This window comes from Giraffa tippelskirchi, chromosome 8 (genome assembly GCF_054371585.1).
Source record: "Giraffa tippelskirchi isolate mGirTip1 chromosome 8, T2T-mGirTip1v1.2.pri, whole genome shotgun sequence".
NCBI classification, from domain to species: Eukaryota; Metazoa; Chordata; class Mammalia; order Artiodactyla; family Giraffidae; genus Giraffa; species Giraffa tippelskirchi.
This window is the reverse complement of record NC_137282.1, coordinates 128,697,705-128,718,168: the sequence shown is the minus strand read 5'-3', so window position 1 is coordinate 128,718,168 and position 20,464 is coordinate 128,697,705. Positions and strand designations below refer to the sequence as shown.

The 20,464-nt window shown below is 39.7% G+C and overlaps 1 protein-coding gene across 4 annotated transcripts in view; it reads left to right on the top strand.

The window, feature by feature from the left end:
• Positions 1-20,464, top strand: part of BTBD9 (BTB domain containing 9) — a 396,006-nt gene that overhangs the window by 277,410 nt on the left and 98,132 nt on the right. For all 4 annotated transcript variants that reach the window (XM_081523212.1, XM_081523209.1, XM_081523210.1 and 1 more), the window contains one exon: positions 15,215-15,404. In XM_081523212.1, coding sequence (XP_081379338.1) covers positions 15,215-15,404 — 190 coding nt within the window. The remainder of the gene's footprint in view (positions 1-15,214; positions 15,405-20,464) is intronic.

Sequence of the window (20,464 nt, the reverse complement as noted above, 5' to 3'; positions counted from 1 at the left end):
AAACTCCAATACTTTGGCCACCTGATGCGAAGAGCTGACTCATTGGAAAAGACCCTGATGCTGGAAAAGATTGAGGGTAGGAGGAGAAAGCGACAACAGAGGATGAGATGGTTGGATGGCATCACCGACTCAGTGGACATGGGTTTGGGTAGACTCCGGGAGTTGGTGGTGGACAGGGAGGCCTGGTGTGCTGTGGTTCATGGGGTCACAAAGAGTTGGACATGACTGAGCGACTGAACTGAATTTTTGCTGTATAGCAAAGTGATTCAGTTATACACACACACACACACACACACACACATTCTTTTAAAATATTCTTTTCCATTATGGTTGTCACAAGATATTGAATATACTTCCCTGTGCTATATAGACAATAGGACCTTGTTGTTTATCCATCCTATATATAATAGTGTACATATGCTAATCCAAACGCCTACTCCATCCATCTCCCACCCTCCCGCTCACCTGGCAGCCACAAGTCTGTTCTCTGTCTGTGAGTCTGTTTCTGTTTTATAAAAGTTCATGTGTCATATTTTAGATTCCACATATAAGTGATATCACATGGTATTTTTCTTTCTCTTTCTGACTTACTTTACTTAGTATGATAATCTCTAGTTCCATCCATGTTGCTGCATATATGGCATTATTTCCTTTCTTTTTATGGCTACGTGGTATTCCATTGTATATATGGTACCGCATCTTTATGTGTTCCTCTGTTGGTGGATGTTCAGGTTGTTTCCATTCTTCGCTGATGTGAGCAAAGGGGTGCATGCATCTTTTTAAATTATATTTTTGTCCAGATATATGCCAGGGGTGGGATTGCTGGATCATATGACAGCTCTGTTTTTAGTTTTTTGAGAAACCTCCATACTGTTTTCCATAGTTGACTGCACCAAGAAAAGTGATTTTTTTTTCCACCTTGATAGATAAAACCAGGAATGAATGTAACTTAGTACCAGTGGTGAATACATTTTGGTAGCTTTTTGATAGTTTCTAAGAAAGATGGGCTTGTGCTCTAATTAGCTATTGTTCCTTTACAGCTGTTCAGACATAACAGCTGTGAATATTTTTTCCTTGAGAGTAAGTTGACAGAAAGTTGGATTGCAGTTGTTTGAAAGTTTGCTTGGTCAGCAACAGTTCCTATGTAGGCTTGGAGATAGGCCCCTGGGGGGAGTCCCTTTAAAAAAAAAAAAGTGTAGATCTGTAGGGGGAACTATCTAGATGTGACCTTAAGTTGATAGTCCTAGTTGCTTTTTGAAGGAAATACTTTGTATCTCTGAAAATCTTAACAGCAGAGAAGAATCTAGCCTAAGACCATTAAGCCCTTGATGGCTGCGTGAACCGCTGTGCTGTTAGAAAACAATTTATAATGAAAATAGCCAGGGAAACATTGAATGAAGCCCTACACAAGCACTATTTTTGAAGATGACAGTCCTCTGTAAGTGCCATTTCACTTTAAAAATCTGCTTCAAGTGGGTTTTCCTCCCCTATCTCTTAAAGGTGATCCCTGGAGATAGTTAAATAACATGTCAGTCTTATCTTTAAATATTGCTGGTACAGGTGGCCCTCAGGTCATGTCCTAGTGAAGTAATACTGCCTTTTAAAAAATTTATTACTCCTGAATTAAATTTACGGGCTGGCGGTTGGCCACCCTTGGTGCTGCGTAACAACAGAGAACAGTAAAATTGTTTCAGATCAGTTTTTCCTCAAGCCTGAGTCATCCCAATATTCATACACTTGCAGGATGTATACACTTTGTTAACATGCAATTTTTGCATTCAGAAGCAGCAAATTAAATTTGTCTGAGTAGAATTGCTGTGTGCACAGAGGGGGAAAAGTAATTTCTGCCTAGGCACTTCCCTTTTGCCTTTGCTTCTAGCACAGGCTATTGTAAGAGGTACGTAGCTGAAGGATAGCAAAGGAAAACCGGCAAGAGACAGACGTGAGACGCTGGATTTTGGCAGTAAGGTTTTGTAAACAAAGTGACACAAATTGGGGCAGAAATTCCAGTGGGACAAGGGAGGAAACTGGAAGACTGGAAATACAGCACAAAGCTGAGTCCCATCCAGATGGTGTTTTTAATAAATTTATCAGACGCCTGTGAAAGATGGTAATGAACACTCAAATGGGGAGTGGCCTGGCCCCTACGGGAAGGAAAACAGTATGGCACCTTCTGTGTGTTGCAGTCAGTTAGAATCACTCTCTAATTTTTCCCAGGAAAAAAGATCATGGAGTTTATTCAAATCATTGAGTGATTATTAGGCAGTCCAACTAGGCGGCCTGAGGTTTGTGTTTCTGGGAAGAAGAATAAATAACTGAATTATTTCCTGCTGAAGTGAAGGAAGTGGCCCATATTAGTAAACCCAGCAGTGACATTTAGAACATCTCTTCTGTAAGAACTCCTGTAGTGTGACTAGAGCAGATAGCAATGCCATCAGGCATAGAAGAGCTTCTGTAATCTTTAAAAGTCACATTATTATATATACGTTTTTCCTCTTCCCCCTGTTTTCCCCCAGTTTCCCTATCAGAAAATATTTTAGTCTACCATGAGTGACCAAACTTTCTATATGTGGGATAAACTTTTAGGGGAAGAGAAGTTGAAAGAGCTGAGGTGTATATAGTGCTTATAAAGCAGCTCCTCTGCAGTGGGCATATTTGTTTTCTTTTTAATGTTTAGGTCAAGACCCAGAGATTGATCATACTTTACTTTTCTAAGAAAACTTTCCCTGAGAAAGCATTTTTTCTGCTTTATTCAGGAACTTTTAGATTTTCTAGCTTTTGGTAAGGAGCTATGTTAAGCAAGGTTAAGTGCCATAACCTACATAGGCATGCATTTCTAGCTCTGATTCATTCATTCAGCAGATATTTATTTAATATCTACTATATGCTAGGCCCTCTTCCTTGTCAGTTGGGAATACATAAGTGAAAAGAAAGAAAAGTTCCTGCCCTTATGAGACTCAGATGCTGAATCTGTTAGATCTGATTGAAGTATTGATTTGGATATTAAGAATGGACGCAGCACTGAAACTATGGTCTCATCTTGGTTATTTACAGAAAGTCGTTATCCATGGGCTTTGTGCCCAAGTCCCTACTCTCTCTTCTTTCCACCTGTTGGCATCATTTCATCATTATATTGTTAATTTGACTAATTATTTTAAAAATAGGAATAAGAATTAAGAAAAGTGGTGATCTTCAGATTTTCTACCTTATGAAGTAAATACAGTTGCTCATCAAGTTGCTAGTAGAGTTCTAGCAAAAGCACTTTCTTGAAAGAAAATTTGGGAGTTGGGGTAGATTTTGTAATACAGTTCATCTCAGTGTATTATATGTTACATGTGTCTGTGTTGGGCACCCTTTGTAGATTCAGACTTTGACTGGAAGTATTAATGAATAATTATGTCAAGATCAAAGTAGAGGGACATCCCTGGTGGTCCAGGAGTTAAGACTCTGAGCTTCCAATGCAAGGGGTGCAGATTTGATTCTTTCTTGGTCAGGGGACCAAAATCCCACATCTGCTGGTATGGTCAAAAATAAATAAACTGAGTTTAAAATTAAAAAAAAAAAAAAAAATCAAAGTGGAAACCATAGAATATTCTTCTCCAGCACACAGATGTAAGATTTTTTGTTAAGAAGGCAGAGTTCTTTAATGTAGCATATATTAGACAACCTTAAGATTTCAGAGGGTCAAAGGGGGTGGTATTACTAGGGCAGTTTTGCTTAGAGAAAATATTAAAGATTGAAAGAATCTTCTTTAGTAAATATTTATAAATATGTCTTTAGAAAAGGGGTTCTGAGTGTTTTTCCCAGCTTTGTTTCCCAGAGAGCTAGAAACCATGTCACTTATGATTTTATGATTATCTCTGATGCTCCTGTACTAATTGACTACTAGTTAAAACCAGATCATCTAGGGATAAAACTGTGAAGCAGTAAGATAGCTTAGGAGGAACTTGACAGACTCGGGGAGAATCAACAAGGACAGCTGTTAAGACCTAGTAGATACTATAGAGCACATCAGTATTCTAAAGAATTCTGAAAGGTTTACCCTTTCAAGCCCCCTGAATTGCTTTCCATTTTTCTGGTTTTCATAAAAAGTGTTAAAATACATAGAATTAAAGAAAAACACCAGTATTCCATGTTTGTGAAAGAACATAAAGAACATATCTGTAAAGTCTGGAGAACAAGAACACTGGCATGCTCACCAGCTTGAGAAATAGAACATTACCAAACCTTTTTTTTTTTTTTTTTTTGACGTGGACCATTTTTAAAGTCTGTATTGAATTCATTATAATACTGCTTTTGTTTTATGTTGGGTTTTTGGCCAAGAGGCTTATGGGATCTTAGCTCCCCAACAAGGAGTCGAATCCATTCCCACTGGGCCACAAGGGAAGTCCCAGCACTAGCAAACTTTTGAAGTCCTTGGTGTGTCCCTCCCCCATTGCATCCCTGCTATCTTCCTATCCAGAGGTCACCATTCACCTGAATCTGTGTTTACTACTCCCTAGCTCTCCTTTCTGATCTTACCACATAGGGGAGACTCACTAGGTGTCTATCACTAAACAACAGAGGTAGAGTTATACCCTTTGTGTTTTTCTGACTTGCTTTTCTTAACCAACTTTCTTCGTAAGATTGACCCTTGCTGATACGCAGGGCTACAGTTCACTTATTTTCAATATTTGGTAGTTTTTGTTTGATAGTAAAATTTTAAAATTCAGTGGACAGGTTGAATACTAGACGGAACACACCTGGAGAAAAGTAGTGAACACAAATAGTAATTTTAATAAATTTCCCATAATGCTTCAAAAAGAAGTAAAAAGGGAAAAAATGAAAGGAAGGTTAAGAAACAGAGAGCATAGAATGGAAAGTCCCAACAGAGGTCTAATGGGAATTCTAGAAAAAGGAAAAACAGAAAATGAGGGAGAATCAGTACTTAGAGAAACAATGGTTAAAAATGTTCCAGACTTGATAAAGCCATAAGTGCTTATATATTCAGTCCTGAGCAGGATAAATTTAGTCTACATATAGGTACAATATGGGTCTTACCAGGTGACTGAGAGGTAAAGAATCCTGCAGGAGCCACAGGAAACATGGGTTCAATCCCTGGATTGGGAAGACCCCCTGGAGGAGGAAATGGCAACCCACTCTGGTATTCTTGCTAGGATAATCCCATGGACAGAGGAGCCTGGCAGGGTACAATCCATGGGGTCGCAAAGAGTCAGATACAGCTGAAGCGACAGAGCACGTATGCATGCATAACATAAATTGCAAAACACCAAGATCAAAAAGAAAACCTTAAAATTAACTGTAGAGAAAAAAATTACAGCTGTTAGAGGGATAGCAGACTGTAATGGACATAACAGTAGAAGCTGAAGACTATGCAAAAGTATCTTCAAAGTGCTGAGGAAAAACAACTTTTCACTTAGAGTTCTATATCCAACTAAACTATTTCTCAAGAGTGGTGGCAAAATATACTTTCAAACAAAGACTTTGCTGATGGATTTGTCTTAGAAGGAAGTTGAACCAGGAAGAAAGGAGGGTTAGGACTGAATAAATTGATGAATGTGAATAAGCAAGTTTTGACTATGTAAGGTCATAATGATTGATTTTGAGAGTATAAAACAAGGTAGAAATGAAATGTTAAGTAAGAATAACAAGCTAAGAGGCAGATGACTTGTATGAAAACGTGTTAATATCTTTTATATTGTTCAGGAGAAAGGAACATGTGATTTTTAGTTTTAGTCATTTTTAAGTCATGCATATCTAAAATTGAGTAAAAGAATAGAGACAGAATGCAGCACTTGAACAGCATCATCTTTTAGGATTTTTAAATAGCTCAGCTGGAATTCCATCCCTTCCACTAGCTTTGTTTGTAGTAATGCTTCTGAGGCCCACTTGACTTCACACTCCAGGATGTCTGGCTCTATGTGAGTGACAGCACCATTGTGGTTACCTGGGTCATTAAGACCTTTTGTGTATAGTTGTTCTGTGTATTTTTGCCACTTCTTCTTAATCATTTCTGTTTCTGTTAGGTCCTTACTGTTTCTGTCCTTTATCATGCCCATCCTTGTATGAAATGTTCCCTTGATATTTCCAATTTTCTTGAAGAGATCTCTTGTCTTTCCCATTCTCTTGTTTTCCTCTACTTATTTGCATTGTTTATTGAAGAAAGCCTTCTTATCTCTCCTTGTTGTTCTCTGGAATTCCACATTTAGTTGGAATATCTTTCCCTTTTCCTCCCTTGCTTTTCGCTTCTCTTCTTTTCTCAGCTGTTTGTAAAGCCTCCTCAGACAACCACTTTGCCTTCTCCCGTTTCTTTTTCTTGGGGATGGTTTTGGTCACTGCCTCCTGTACATTGTTAGGAACCTCTGTCCATAGTTCTTCAGGCAGTGTGTCTACCAGGTCTAAGCCCTTGAATATATATGTCACTTAGTGACTAAACAAAAACCACATAGAAATAGAATAAAGGAATTTCAGTCCGTTAGAAAATAGGAACAGAGCGGACAGAGAGGTGGAGGAAGCAGCAAAGGAAAAGTCTTGTTCAGTAGAAGTAAAGGTGAATTAGTATACACCTTGGTAATAGCAATTAATAGAAGTTGTATAAATCTGCCAGCTAAAAGACAAAGGACACTGAATTTTTCAAAAATCTAGTTATATGTTATTCACAAGAGAGCAGAAAAAGAGAAGAGTGATGCTAAGGATATAGTAGCCAAAATGAAGATGCTATATTTATTTGACATCAGACAATGTGGATTTTAGGGCAAAGGCATTACTTGAAATAAAGAATGACAGTGCACCATGATGAAAGGTTCAGTCTACCAGTTGGATATAATTCTAAAATGATATACGTGAAGTGACGTGGCCTCAAAATATATAAAGCAAAGATCAACAGAATTACTAGGATAAATTGACAGATGTATAGTCGTAGTGAAAAATTTAAATAGACCTCTCCCATTAATTAGTAAGCATATAAGTGATGTGAACAGCACAATAAGTTTGATATAGTAGATCTATATAGAACCATACATCTCCCAGATTAGAGAATACACCTTCTCTTCAGGCACATGTAAAATATTAATAAGAACCATGTACTTGACCACAAAAAAGCACATCTCATCAAATTCCCCAGTGACTCTGTATCATAGAGAATATACTTTTTTAATCCATATTGCAATGTAATTAATTTGAAAAGTTAAAAAACCCTTCTTATGAATAATTTATGAATCAAAGAAAACTCCTAATGGAAATTAGAAAATACTTAGATACAATCAGCTTTTAAAACACTTTGTATCAGAAAACACCCAGATGGAGGGATATTCTACACCATACCTGACTAATACTGTTCAAAACACTATTTCAAAACTTAAAGATAAAGATAAAGCAGGACTTAGAGGTAAAATATTAGCTTTAAATGCATTTATCAGAAAAAAAAAATTAATGAGTTAAGCATTTGCTTCAAATATTTGGAAAAAAATAGAATAAATCCAAAGGAACAGAAGGAAGAAATAATAAAAAGAACTGATTTAGTAAAGTATGAAATAAAGAATCAACAAAATAAAAAACTGATTTCTTGAAAACACTAGTAACATGTATAGAACTGATCAAATAAGAAAGAAAAGGAACAAATAAAATACTTGGAATGATAATGAGAACAAACATGTATAGAACTGATCAAGTAAGAAAGAAAAGGAACAAATAAAATACTTGGAATGATAATGAGAACATACTGTGAAAAGTTTTATGCTGCTGTGTTTGAAAACTTAAACCAAATGAAAAATTTTCCTGAAGGAGCCAAGACTAACTGAGGTTAATTTTGAAGGAAATAAGAAGGGGAAGGAGAAGTATTCATTTTGTCAGATTTTATGATACTGTAAAATTATAGTCATTAAAACAGCATGGTAACAGCACAAGGCTAAGCAAATCAAGGAAGCAGAGTACAGACCTTAAGAAGAGATTCGGATATTATGAAAACCTTGTATATGACTAAAGTAACATAAATTAGTGGGGGAAAGGATGAACTGTTCATTAAATGGTGCTGGGGAAATCGGCTAACCTATGAATAAAAGATGAAAGTAGATCTGTATTTCATAGCATACCAAAAATAAATCCTAAATAGATTGAAGAACCAAACATGAAAAGCAAAATTTGTAAAGTTTTAGGAGATAATATAGGAAGATACCTTTATAAATTTGGGGTAGGAAAGAATTTATAAACATGAAAGGGAAAGCACAAATCACATAGAGGAAAAAATTAAATACTTCAACTCAATACATTAACCAAGAAAGGACTGACATCCTGCCAGTGAGGTAACTCATAGCCACAAGTATAATTCCATTTGTCTGTGTGTGTGTGTAAATATATACATGTTTATGTCTTATGTATTCCTTGAAGAAACTCTTACCTATGTATACAAGAAGACACCTTTGTTTGTAATCACAAAGAAAACAATCTAAATGTTCCTTTGGTACATTTATACATTGAAATATTTTATATAGTTTACATCAGTGAACTAAATTTATCTCTCTATTGAATGTTCCTGCATCCTGGTTTACTGTTTATGGTAGATGTCAATATTGTTGACCACACATTCCCTTTCTTCTCCTGTGCACACAGTAAGTTATTTCTTTCCCACCCCCTTTGAAGTTAGGTAAGGCTCAGTGACTTGCCTTAGTCAACAAAATGTGAGCAAAGTGATTGCTTTGGGGGAGGAGTTTTAAGAGCCACTGCCCAGTTCACTCTCTTCTCACTGCTGCTGTGATTGAAGAAGCACAAAAAAAAAATCGGTGCAAAGCTTCCGTCACTAGGTTTCCTGTGTAATGCAATGCTGAGAGCCACCTTGCTGATCCCTGAATGCATATTGTGGGTGAAAAGTAAATGTGTGCTGCCTAAGCAACTGGGAGAATGGAGGCTGTCTTGTTACTGCAGCCTGAGCTACCCACAGTGTGATTTTTTGTCTCAGCTCAGTTTACTACGCATCTTGTGCCACTTCCTTTAGTTCTCTCTTCCAAACCACAGAACACTTCTCTTTCTCCCTGAGGTGGAGGTATTGTTACTAAGTCTCTAAATATAGTCCTTTATTTCTTCTCTTTTCAGAGTCAAATGGGGGCTTTTCTCTAAGCCCGTCTCTGCTAGGAAACATCCTCACAGGTTATTTCACCAGCGTTTTTGCTTGTTGCTTTGGAGTTAAGCTTCATACTCAAGGGATTCAGGGCCAGAAAACCCATCCTCTCTCACTCCCTTCTTCCCTTTTCTCTCTTCCTTATCTGTGGATGGCTGTCCTCATCTGCAGAGAGTAGAGCAAGTAGTGAAGGTGCATGAGATGAGGGCTCGAGAACAGGCATGCCCAACTTTGGAAAGTATATGCATTGGTTAGAAGAGACATGGAAGATGATTTGCTCCCCATCATTATGCAGTTAGAAAGGTTGTGGCATGATAGTAGTACTGTTCACCCTCTCTCTTTGCACAGAGTATAATATACTGAAAAGTACAGTATATATCTAATAAGCAATTGTCTTTTTTTTCAATCTACTTTAAAATTACATAAAGTAAGCTACATATCTTGAATGCAAGTAGCTAAGGTTAATTGTAGATTTTGGTTAAATACATTAAATATCTGAAGAAAATTCCAGCACTAGTAAATGCACAAAAAAGGTTCCCGTGGACTTAAAAGACTCTCATCTTTCATCGTTCTCTTTTCAGTGTTTACAGAATCTACATCATTCTTGAACAGCTATCATTTTGTGGAAACCCTAGACTTTTATAAATGAACAGGTTGATGTAGACTTGAAGCATGTATAGAGACATGAAATCAAAACAGAACTGATGTTTCAAAATGCAGCAGTTCTTGAACAAAGAGATGAGCATATGTGTTGAAATGCTCAGGATAGTAAACAAACAAGGGATATTCATCATGGCTGAAGACAACTGTATATTCTGAAAAGGGATTGGTTCCATGTTCTGGGTTGTTTTTCCACTTTATGAATTCTAAAATACTGAATATATATATATATATATACACACACACACACACACACACACACACATATGTATATATGTGTGTGTGTGTGTGTGTGTGTGTGTGTGTGTATATATATAATGCTTCTTTAAACAAATGTGCTACATTTATTAAGTGAAATAAATGTATACAGGTTCTAGGCCATACTTCAGACTTCCCAGCCTGGGGATCCGGCAAAGGGACTGGGAATCCCCAGGGAATCTGATATTGAAAATTCCAATGGGATTTGATTACAGAACGCCCCCAGAACTGGGGGCAACAGAGACTCTTGGAGGGCACAAGCAAAACCTTGTGTGAAACAGGGCCCAGGGGAAAGGAACCATCACCCCACAGGAGACTGAGCCATACCTGCCTGTGAATGTTTGAAAATCTCCTGCAGAGGCGTGGGTCGACAGTGGCCTGCTATGGAGACAGGGCACTGGCAGCAACAGTCCTGGGAGGCGCGTGTTGGCCTAAGTCCCCTTGGAGGTCACCATTAGCCCTACCACAGTGCCAGGACTGGGTTGTCTCAGGCCAAACAACTAACAGGGAGGGAGCACAGCCCCACCCATCAGCAGACAATTGGATTAAAGGTTTACTGATCATGGCTCTGCCAGCCAGAGCCACCCAGTATTCCCCACAGCCAGTCCCTCCCATCAGGAAGCTTGCATAAGCCTCTTATCCTCATCCATCAGAGGGCAGATAGACAAAGTAAGAACTACAGTCCCACAGCCTCCAGAACAAAAACCACAATCATAGAAAGCTAACCAAAATGATCACATGGATCATAGCCTCGTCATAGTGAAGGGGCTTGTGTAACTCAATGAAGCTATAAGCCATGCTGTGCAGGGCCACCCAACATGGATGGGTCATGGTGGAGAGTTGTGACAAAAATGTGGTCCATTGGAGAAAGGAATGGCAAACCACTTCAGTATTCTTGCCTCAAGAACCCCATGAACAGTATGAAAAAGCAAAAAGATATGACACTGGGTCGGAATGTGTCCAATACGCTACTGGGCAAAAGCGGAGAAATAGCTCCAGGAAGAGGGCTGGGCGAAAACAGAAATGATACTCAGTTGTGGATGTGTCTGGTGGTGAAAGTAAAGTCTGGTGCTATAAACAACAATATTGCGCAGGAACCTGGAATGTTAAATCCATGAATCAAGGCAAATTAGATGTAGTCATACAGGAGATGGCAAGATTGAATGTAGACATCTTAGGAATCAGTGAATTACAATGGATAGGAATGAATGGGTGAGTTTAATTCAGATGACCATTATATCTACTACTACTGTGGGCAAGAATCCCTTAGAAGAAACGGAGTAGCTCTCACAGTCAGCAAAGGAGTCCAAAATGCAGTACTTTGGTGCAACGTCAAAAACAGCAGAATGATCTTGGTTCATTTCCAAGGCAAACCATTCAACATCAGAGTAATCCAAGACTGTGTCCAAACCACTGGTGCCAAAGAAGCGGAAGTTGACTGGTTCTGTGAAGTGCCCTACAAGACCTTCTAGAACTAACACCAAAAAAAAGATGTTCTTTTTATCATGGGGATTGGAATGCAAAAGTAAGAAGTCAAGAGATACCTGGCATGTAACAGGCAAGTTTGGCCTTAGAGTACAAAATGAAGCAGGGCAAAGGCTAACAGAGTTTTGTCGAAACAACACACTGGTCATAGCTAATACCCTTTTCCAACAACACAAGAGACAACTCTACACAAGGACATCACCAAATGGTCAATACCAAAATCAGATTGATTATAGTCTTTGCAGCTGAAGATGGAGAAGCTCTATACAGGCAGCAAAAACAAGACCTGGAGCTGACTGTGGCTCAGATCAGGAGCTCCTTATTGCAAAATTCAGGCTTAAATTGAAGAAAGTAGGGAAAACCACTAGGCCATTCAGCTATGACCTAAATCAAATCCCTGCTGATTATACAGTGGAGGTGAGGAATATTTTCAAGGATTACATCTAGTAGATAAGGTGCCTAAAGAACTATGGACAGAGGTTCCTAACATTGTACAGGAGGCAGTGACCAAAACCATCCCCAAGTAAAAGAAATAAAAGAAGGCCAAAGTGGTTGTCTGAGGAGGTTTTACAAAATGGCTGAGGAAAGAAGAGAAGCGAAAAGCAAAAGAAAAAGGGAAAGATGTACCCAACTGAATGTAGAGTTCCAGAGAACAACAAGAAGAGATAAGAAGTCCTTCTTCAGTGAACAATGCAAAGAACTAAAAGAAAATAATGGAATGGGAAAGACTAGAATCTCTTCAAGAAAATTGGAGGTATCAAGGGAACATTTCATGCAAGAATGGGCATGATAAAGAACAAAAATGGTAAGGACCTAACAAAAGCAGAAAAGATTAAGAAGAGGTATTGTGTGTATTCAGCAAGAATACACAGAAGAGTTGTACAAAAAATTTCATAATGATCCAGATGACCACAATGATGTGGTCACTCACCTAGAGCCAGACATCCTGGAGTGTGAAGTCAAGTGGACCTTAGAAAGCATTACTATGAACAAAGCTAGGGGAAGTGATGAAATTCCAGCTGAGCTATTTAAAATCCTAAAAGATGGTGCTGTTAAAGTGCTGCAATCAATATGTCAGCAAATTTTTTAAAAACTCAGCAGTTGTCACAGGACTGGAAAAGGTCAGTTTTCATTCCAATCCCTAAGAAAGACAATGCCAAACAATGTTCAAACTACTGTACAAGTGTGCTCATTTCACATCCTAGCAAGGTAATGCTAGGCTAAAAATCCTTCAAGCTAGGCTTCAGGAGTACTTGAGTCGAGAACTTCCAGATGTACAAGCTGGGTTCAGAAAAGGCAGAGGAACCAGAGATCACAATATCTGTTGGATCATAGAGAAAGCAAGGGAATTCCAGAGAAACATCTACTTCTGCTTCATTGACTATGCTACAGCCTTTGACTGTGTGGATCACAACAAACTGTGGAAAATTCTTAAAGAAATGGGAATACCAAACCACCTTACCTGTCTCCTGAGAAACCTGTATGCAGGTCAAGAAGCAACAGTAAGAACCAGACGTGGAACAACAGACTGGTTGGGAAAATTGGGAACAAAGTACATCAAAGCTATATATTGTCATCCTGCTTATAACTCATATGCAGAGTGCATCATGCAAAATGCCAGGTTGGATGAATCACAAATGAGAGTCAAGATTGCCAGGAGAAATATCAGCAACGTCAGATATGCAGATGATACTGCTCTAATAGCAGAAAGTGAAGAGGAACTGAAGAGCCTCTTGATAAGGGTGAAGGAAGAGAGTGAAAAAGCTGGCTTAAAATTCAACATTCAAAAAACTAAGATCATGGCATCTAGTCCCAACACTTCATGGCAAATAGATGGAGAAAAAATGGAAACAGTGACAGACTATTTTCTTGGGCTCCAGAATCACTGTAGACGGTGATTGCAGCCATGAAAGTAAAAGATGCTTCTCCCTTGAAAGAAAAGCTATGACAAACCTAGACAATGTATTAAAGAGCAGAGATATCACTTTGCCACAGTGGTCCATATCAGTTCAGTTCAGCTCAGTCGCTCAGTCGTGTCTGACTCTTTGAGACCCAGTGGACTGCAGCACGCTAGGCCTCCCTGTCCGTCACCAACTCCTGGAGTTTACACAAACTCATGTCCATTGAGTCAGTGATGCCATCCAACCATCTCATCCTCTGTCATCCCCTTCTCCTCCTGCCTTCAGTCTTTTCCAGCATCAGGGTCTTTTCAAATGAGTCAGCTCTTTGCATCAGGTGGCCAAAGTATTGGAGTTTCAGCTTCAACATCAGTCCTTTCAACGAACACTCAGGACTGATCTCTTTTAGGATGTACTGATTGGATCTCCTTGCAGTCCAAGGGACTCTCAAGAGTCTTCTCCAACACCACAGTTCAAAAGCATTAATTCTTCGGCGCTCAGCTTTCCTTATAATCCAACTCTCACATCCATACATGACTACTGGAAAAACCATAGCCTTGACTAGACGGACCTTTGTTGGCAAAGTAATGTCTCTGTTTTTTAATATGCTGTCTAGGTTGGCCATAACTTTCCTTCCAAGGAGTAAGCTTCTTTTAATTTCCTGGCTGTAGTCACCATATGGTCCGTGTAGTCAAAGCTATGTTTTTTCCAGTGGTCTTAGATGGATGTGAGAACTGGACCAAGCTGAGCAACAGAAAATTTATGCTTTCGAATTGTGATGCAAGGAGATCACACCAGTCAATCCTAAGGGAAATCAACCCTGAATATTCATTGGAAGGACTGATGCTGAAGCTGAAGCTCCAATATTTTGGTCTCCTGATTCGAATAGCCAGCTCACTGGAAAAGACCCTGATTTGGGGAAAGACTGACAGCGAGAGGAGAAGGGGATGACAGAGGATGCGATGGTTGGATGGCATCACCAACTCAATGGACACGAGTCTGAGCAAACTCCGGGATATACTGAAGGACAGGGAAGCCTGGCGTGCTGCAGTCCATAGGGTCGCAAAGAGTTGGACACGACTTAGCAACTGAACAACAATAGATATGTATAGTTTAGAGAATACTAATAAAACAAGTGCCCGTGTACCTGTTGCCTCACTTGAGAATAGAATAAGACCAGAAGTTGAAGCCCTTCCAGGATTTCATCTTGGAAATGAAATTAATTAATGTTTAGATACATTGGTAGGGGTCCGTCAAAGTTTTCATATTCCTCTTTCACATACAAGTAAGCATAAATTTTGTGTAATAATTCCCTGGACTTCCTTTTATTTTACATTTATATATGTACCCCTAAACAAGTTGCAATTTTAGTTTTGACATTTTAAAAAACTTTGTGTAAATGAAATCCTACACTGTGTTTTTCTGCGCCTTGCTTTTTTCACTCAGCATTGCTTTTTGACTCATCCATTTGGATATAGCCGTGGTTTATTAATCTCAACCACTGTGTGGTTTCCCATTGTAGTAATATTTTGCAGTCTATGTATCCATTCTATCATGGATAGGGTATCATGTTTTTTTATAATAAAATTCCTTAGTGTTAATTGTTGCATATGATTTGGTTTGTTTCAGCCTTAGGTTCAACTTTTTAAAAAACTGACATGTGTTTTAAATGTGTATCTTGAGATAGTCAAGATGCTCTAATTTTTATTTTATCATTGATAGTAATTAATTAATTTTGTTTGTAGCAAACTATTGGGATACATTTGGCTTCTTGATGCTGAATCTTGTGTTGGATTCACAGTTCCCATGGAGAACATTGCAACAATCGCTGATTGTGCCAGTGTGATTGAAGGAGTCAGTCGGAGCCGAAATGCCTTGCTGAACGGGGACACTAAGAACTATGACTGGGATTCTGGTTACACGTGTCATCAGCTAGGAAGTGGTGCGATTGTGGTTCAGCTGGCACAGCCCTACATGATCGGGTCAATACGGTAAGAAGATTCCCTTTCATTTATTACTTTTAAAATGGAAGACACATGTGCACATGGTGTTTTGGTACGTTGATGATCCCAGTAACTTCAGTGAAGACCCTCTTCTGTTCTTTCCTCTAAATGTTGAGAGAAGGGAGTGGAAGGGGAGGGACAAAGTTATACAAGGTGCTTGTTTGGATTTTCTGGTGGTGAGATGCACCGAAATTAGACTTGTGGAGGGACTAGATGCGATTTGTGGAGGGAAAGGACCAGGTCTCTCCCTGGATATGGCTTACCTCCGACTCATGTCTCAGTTTGTGCTGGTTAGAGACTTACAGGATAATGTCAAAAGAGGCTATATGGAATCAAAACTGATTTTCAACTCTAGTAAGTGACTTAAGATATGAACCAAACAGATCTGAATATGAAACCTGGTACTAAAAGATGTTTTTAATAATCTTCATGTCTGGACTTTTGGTTGTTGTTTTCATTTTGTTTTGGTTTGCCTTAAGAAGGGAACTTGAATCCAATATTGCTTGATTTGTAGGATCATATGATTTTAAAATATAAGGCTGGTGACATCCCCCAGAGGATATGCTTTAGTTAAGAGCCGTCTGGGTCTTGAATAGGCTTCCCTTTTCTTTTTCAAAGTTCCAAGAGGTCTCTGAAAGATTGATGTTGAATACACACACACATAACATTAATATATATATATATTAATATATAGAAAACATTATATATATATATATATAAAACATAAGAATATTTTACATTGTATCTTAACCTGCCAGAGGGGGAGATGTTGGTAAGACGTGACTGCCTCCCCCCCCCATTGTTCTCCACCACAGTTGCCTTAGTGTTTCCTGTTCTTATTTTATTTTAAAGTTAGAATTTGTAACAAAAGAAAGAGCACAAAAAATAAGGTATTGTTGTTGTTCTGTCGCCCAGTCGTGTCTGACTCTTTGTGAGCCCATGGACTGCAGCACGCCAGGCCTCCCTGTCCCTCATATCTCTCAAAGTTTGCCCAAGCTCCTGTTCATTGCATCAGTGTTGCCATCCAGTCATCTCACCCTCTGACTCCCTCTTCTTCTGCCCTCAATCTTTCCTAGCATCGGGGACTTTTCCAATGATTCAGCCGTTCACATCAGATGTCCAAAATACTGGAGCTTCAGCTTTACCATCAGTCCTTCCATTGAGTGTTCAGGGTTGATTTCCCTTAAGATTGACTGGTTTGATCTCCTTGCTGTCCAAGGGACTTTCAGGAGTCTTCTCCAACACCACAGTTCGAAGGCATCAATTCTTTGCCACTCTGCCTTCTTGACTGTGCAGCTCACAAAACCATACATGGCCACTGGGAAGACCATAGCCTTGACTGTACAGATCTTTGTCATCAGAGTAATGTCTCTGCTTTTCAACACACTCTCTAGGTTTGTCATAGCTTTCTTGCCATGAAGCAGTTGCTTTCTGATTTCATGGCTGCAGTCACCATCCGCAGTGATTTTAGAGTCCAAGAAGAGGAAATCTGTCACTACTTCCACCTTTTCCCCTTCTATTTACTATGAAGTAATGGGGCCAAATGCCCCCCTCTTTTTTTAATATTTAGTTTTAAGCTGGCTCTTTCACTCTCTGCCTTCACCCTCATCAAGAGGCTCTTTAGTTCCTCTTTGCTTCCTGCCATTAGAGTGGTATCATCTGCATATCTGAGGTGTTTGATATTTCTCCCGCCTATCTTGATTCCAGCTTGTAACTCATCCAGCCTGGCATATCTCATGATGTGCTCTGCTTATAGGTTAAACAAACAGGGTGACAGCAGACACCCCTGTTGTACTCCCTTTTCAACCTTGAACCAATCAGTTGTTCCATACAGGGTTCCAACTGTTGCTTCTTGACCCACATACAGGTATCTCGGGAGACAGGTAAGATGTTCTGGTATCCCCATCTCTTTAAGCACATTCCACAGTTTATTATGTTTCTCACAGTCAGCGGCTTTAGCCTAGTCAGTGAAACAGAGGAAGATGTTTTTCTGGAATTCCCTTGCTTTCTCTATGGTCTAGCAAATGTTGGCAATTTGATCTCTGGTTCCTCTTCCTTTTCTAAACCCAGCTTGGACATCTGGAAGTTCTTGGTTTGCATAATACTGGAGCCTAGCATGCAAGATTTTAAGCATGACCTTACTAGCATGGGAAATGAGTGCAATTATCCAATGGTTAGCACATTCTAACCATTCTTGGGAATTGGGATGAGGATTGACCTTTTCCAGTCCTGTGGCCACTGCTGAGTCTTCCACATTTGCTGACATATTGAATGCAGCACATTGATGGCATCATCCTTTAGGGTTTTGAATAGTTCTACTGGAATTCCGTCATATCCTAGCTTTATTAACAGCAGTGCTTCCTAAGGCCCACTTGACTTCTCACTCCAGAATGTCTGGCTCTAGGTGACTGACCACACCATCATAGTAATCTATTTCATTAAGATCTCTTTTGTACAGTTTTTCCATGTATTCTTTCCATCTTTTCTTGATCTCTTCAGTGTCTACTAGGTCTTTACCATTTCTGTCCTTTATTGTGCCCATCTTTGGGGGAAATGTTCCCAATTGCCTTACTGTTTCCATTTTAAAATTAGTATTTGTAAAGAAAGAAATAGCACAAAAAATAAGGTAGTGGGATTCTAATAGGCAAAGGTTTATTGATGTTCAGGCTAATAAGTACAGAAGTTAAGTCTGCTTGTCGATTCCTGAGGTACACTGACAATTGATGCTGAATTTCTTGGAGAATTCAGACTGTTAATTTCTTCATTTAAATTGTCAGCCTCTTTTCATAAAGGGTCATGTACAGGCTGAGTACTCTGGGCAACAAATCACAGATAGAGAAGCTGTGAATTTGTCCTACAGGCCTGAGAGCTCACATTGTGCTTCAGAAGGGGAGGGAGACAAGCCACATTCAGTCTGGACAAAATAGAAGTACAAATAAACTTCTTTCAGCAAACAACACCCCCTCCTTCCTTTTTCTCAGCTGCATGCATTAACTAAAGTAATCATAAGTCATTCTAGAATCCTTGTCATAAACGGTGTGAAACTTATCTGAATATTTCCCATTACAATCTTTTCCTCTGTACTTTAAAAATCTGGAAAACAGTTGTCCTTCTCTTGTTTTATAGTCTCCACAATTTCTTGAAGATTACCAATCGTGTCTCTGAGATTACATCTACAATTTCTTTCAGCAGGCTTGTTGTGTAACTCATCTGAGCAGGAGACTTGAAATCATTTAAATTGACTGGATACTCTCTTTCTTTCATTTCACTGTTTGGGACTTCAATTTTCTCTTTATTATGTTTGTTCTGCCATTTCTAATTTGAAGACCCGTCTTCTTGCCAATGAAGATAGAAGCAAACTGGCTGCTTAGCAGCTCTGCCCATTCTCTTTTAATGTTCCCTGTATTCTGTCTGCTTACCTGGTACCACACATCTCCCTGCCACCTAACACTGGTCCATGTGCATCTGAAAGCAAATGTCAGAAATGGAGTCCCACTCTTCTCCTCTTTCCCTGTTCAGGTTGCCTCATACTGTGATTTTCTCATCTCATTTGGTATACCCCACCCAACCATCCATCCATTGAGCCAAAAACATGGGATCCTTCCTGTCTTCCCCACCCCCACTGCCATCACCATAGCTGCACCTTTGTAGGTTCTCTTCTCTATTTGGCTCTCCCGTCCCCACCTGCAACCATCTCCCACACCGTTACCACAAGTCTGATGTGGTCCTGCCCCTTCCTCAGAGGATTGATGGCTACTGTTTGCCTTCAGGAGAAAGTTCAGACAAAGGCATTAAGAACTTGTGGCTCCCTTCTGTCTGTACAGCCTGTCTCCTGCCTCTCCTCCCACCCCCACACATACTGTCTCAGCCTATCCAGCTACTTGCAGTTTTGCACGTCACCCTCTCTTATCCTTCAATTCTTTGAACATGCTGTTCTCATTGCATGTGTATCTCACTGTCTTCTCATCACTTCTTACCTGGCTCTATGACCCTTTAAGACTTCACTCTTTTGGGAATGCTTCGCTAACCTTCTGTCATCTCCTGGGCTGATTCAGACATCCCTAGTCAGTGTATTTTGTGTGTAATTCCTCCCAGGGCATTTGGCATGTTTGTATTATAATTGTTTACTTACTGCCTCCTCCCAGTCTCATCTGATATATAAAGCCTGTGGCAACTCAGAATAAGTGTTCCTTGACAAATTGAATGTGCAGATGCGGTAGTCCATCAATAAAAAAAGGGGAGTTATAGCAGATATAGTGCTGCTGCTGCTGCTGCTAAGTCGCTTCAGTCGTGTCCGACTCTGTGCGACCCCATAGACGGCAGCCCACCAGGCTCTGCCGTCCCTGGGATTCTCCAGGCAAGAACACTGGAGTGGGTTGCCATTTCCTTCTCCAGTGCATGAAAGGGAAAAGTGAAAGTGAAGTTGCTCAGTCGTGTCTGACTCTTAGCGACCCCATGGACTGCAGCCGACCAGGCTCCTCCGTCCATGGGATTTTCCAGGCAAGAGTACTGGAGTGGCAGATATAGTGGGAGATCTAGAATTTTAGATCCTGCAGGGACTTCATGAGGTGGTTGCCAAGGTGACGACTCAGAGAGAGCCAAACAGGCTTTTTGTGTGGCAAGGCTACCTTGGCTTCTAGCTCTACTCAAAGAATCACAGATATTGAATCTAACTCCAGAAAAAGGTATCACTGGAGCTTAAGAGAGACATGAGAGAACAGTCCCATTTGGTTTTCTTTAAAAGTGAAATGAAAATGGTTCTCCCAAACAATTTTTCTTTGCCTGACTCAGAGGGGGATGGTGAACATGAGCACAACCGAAGGCAGAATTGTGTATCTCGGCGCTGTGTGAAGCCTCCGTCGTCCTTCAGCCCAGCTACTGCTTTTACAGTGAGAAAATCCATGCAATTGAAGCCCCAAGTAACTGGCTGAACACTCAAAGAGACACGTCTCTAGGAAACTAACATTATGTTGTCAGAAACTGCATTTGCCTCTTCTGTGACATGATCAAGAGGAGGAAAGGGAGAGGGATTTCTCCACCGCCAATGC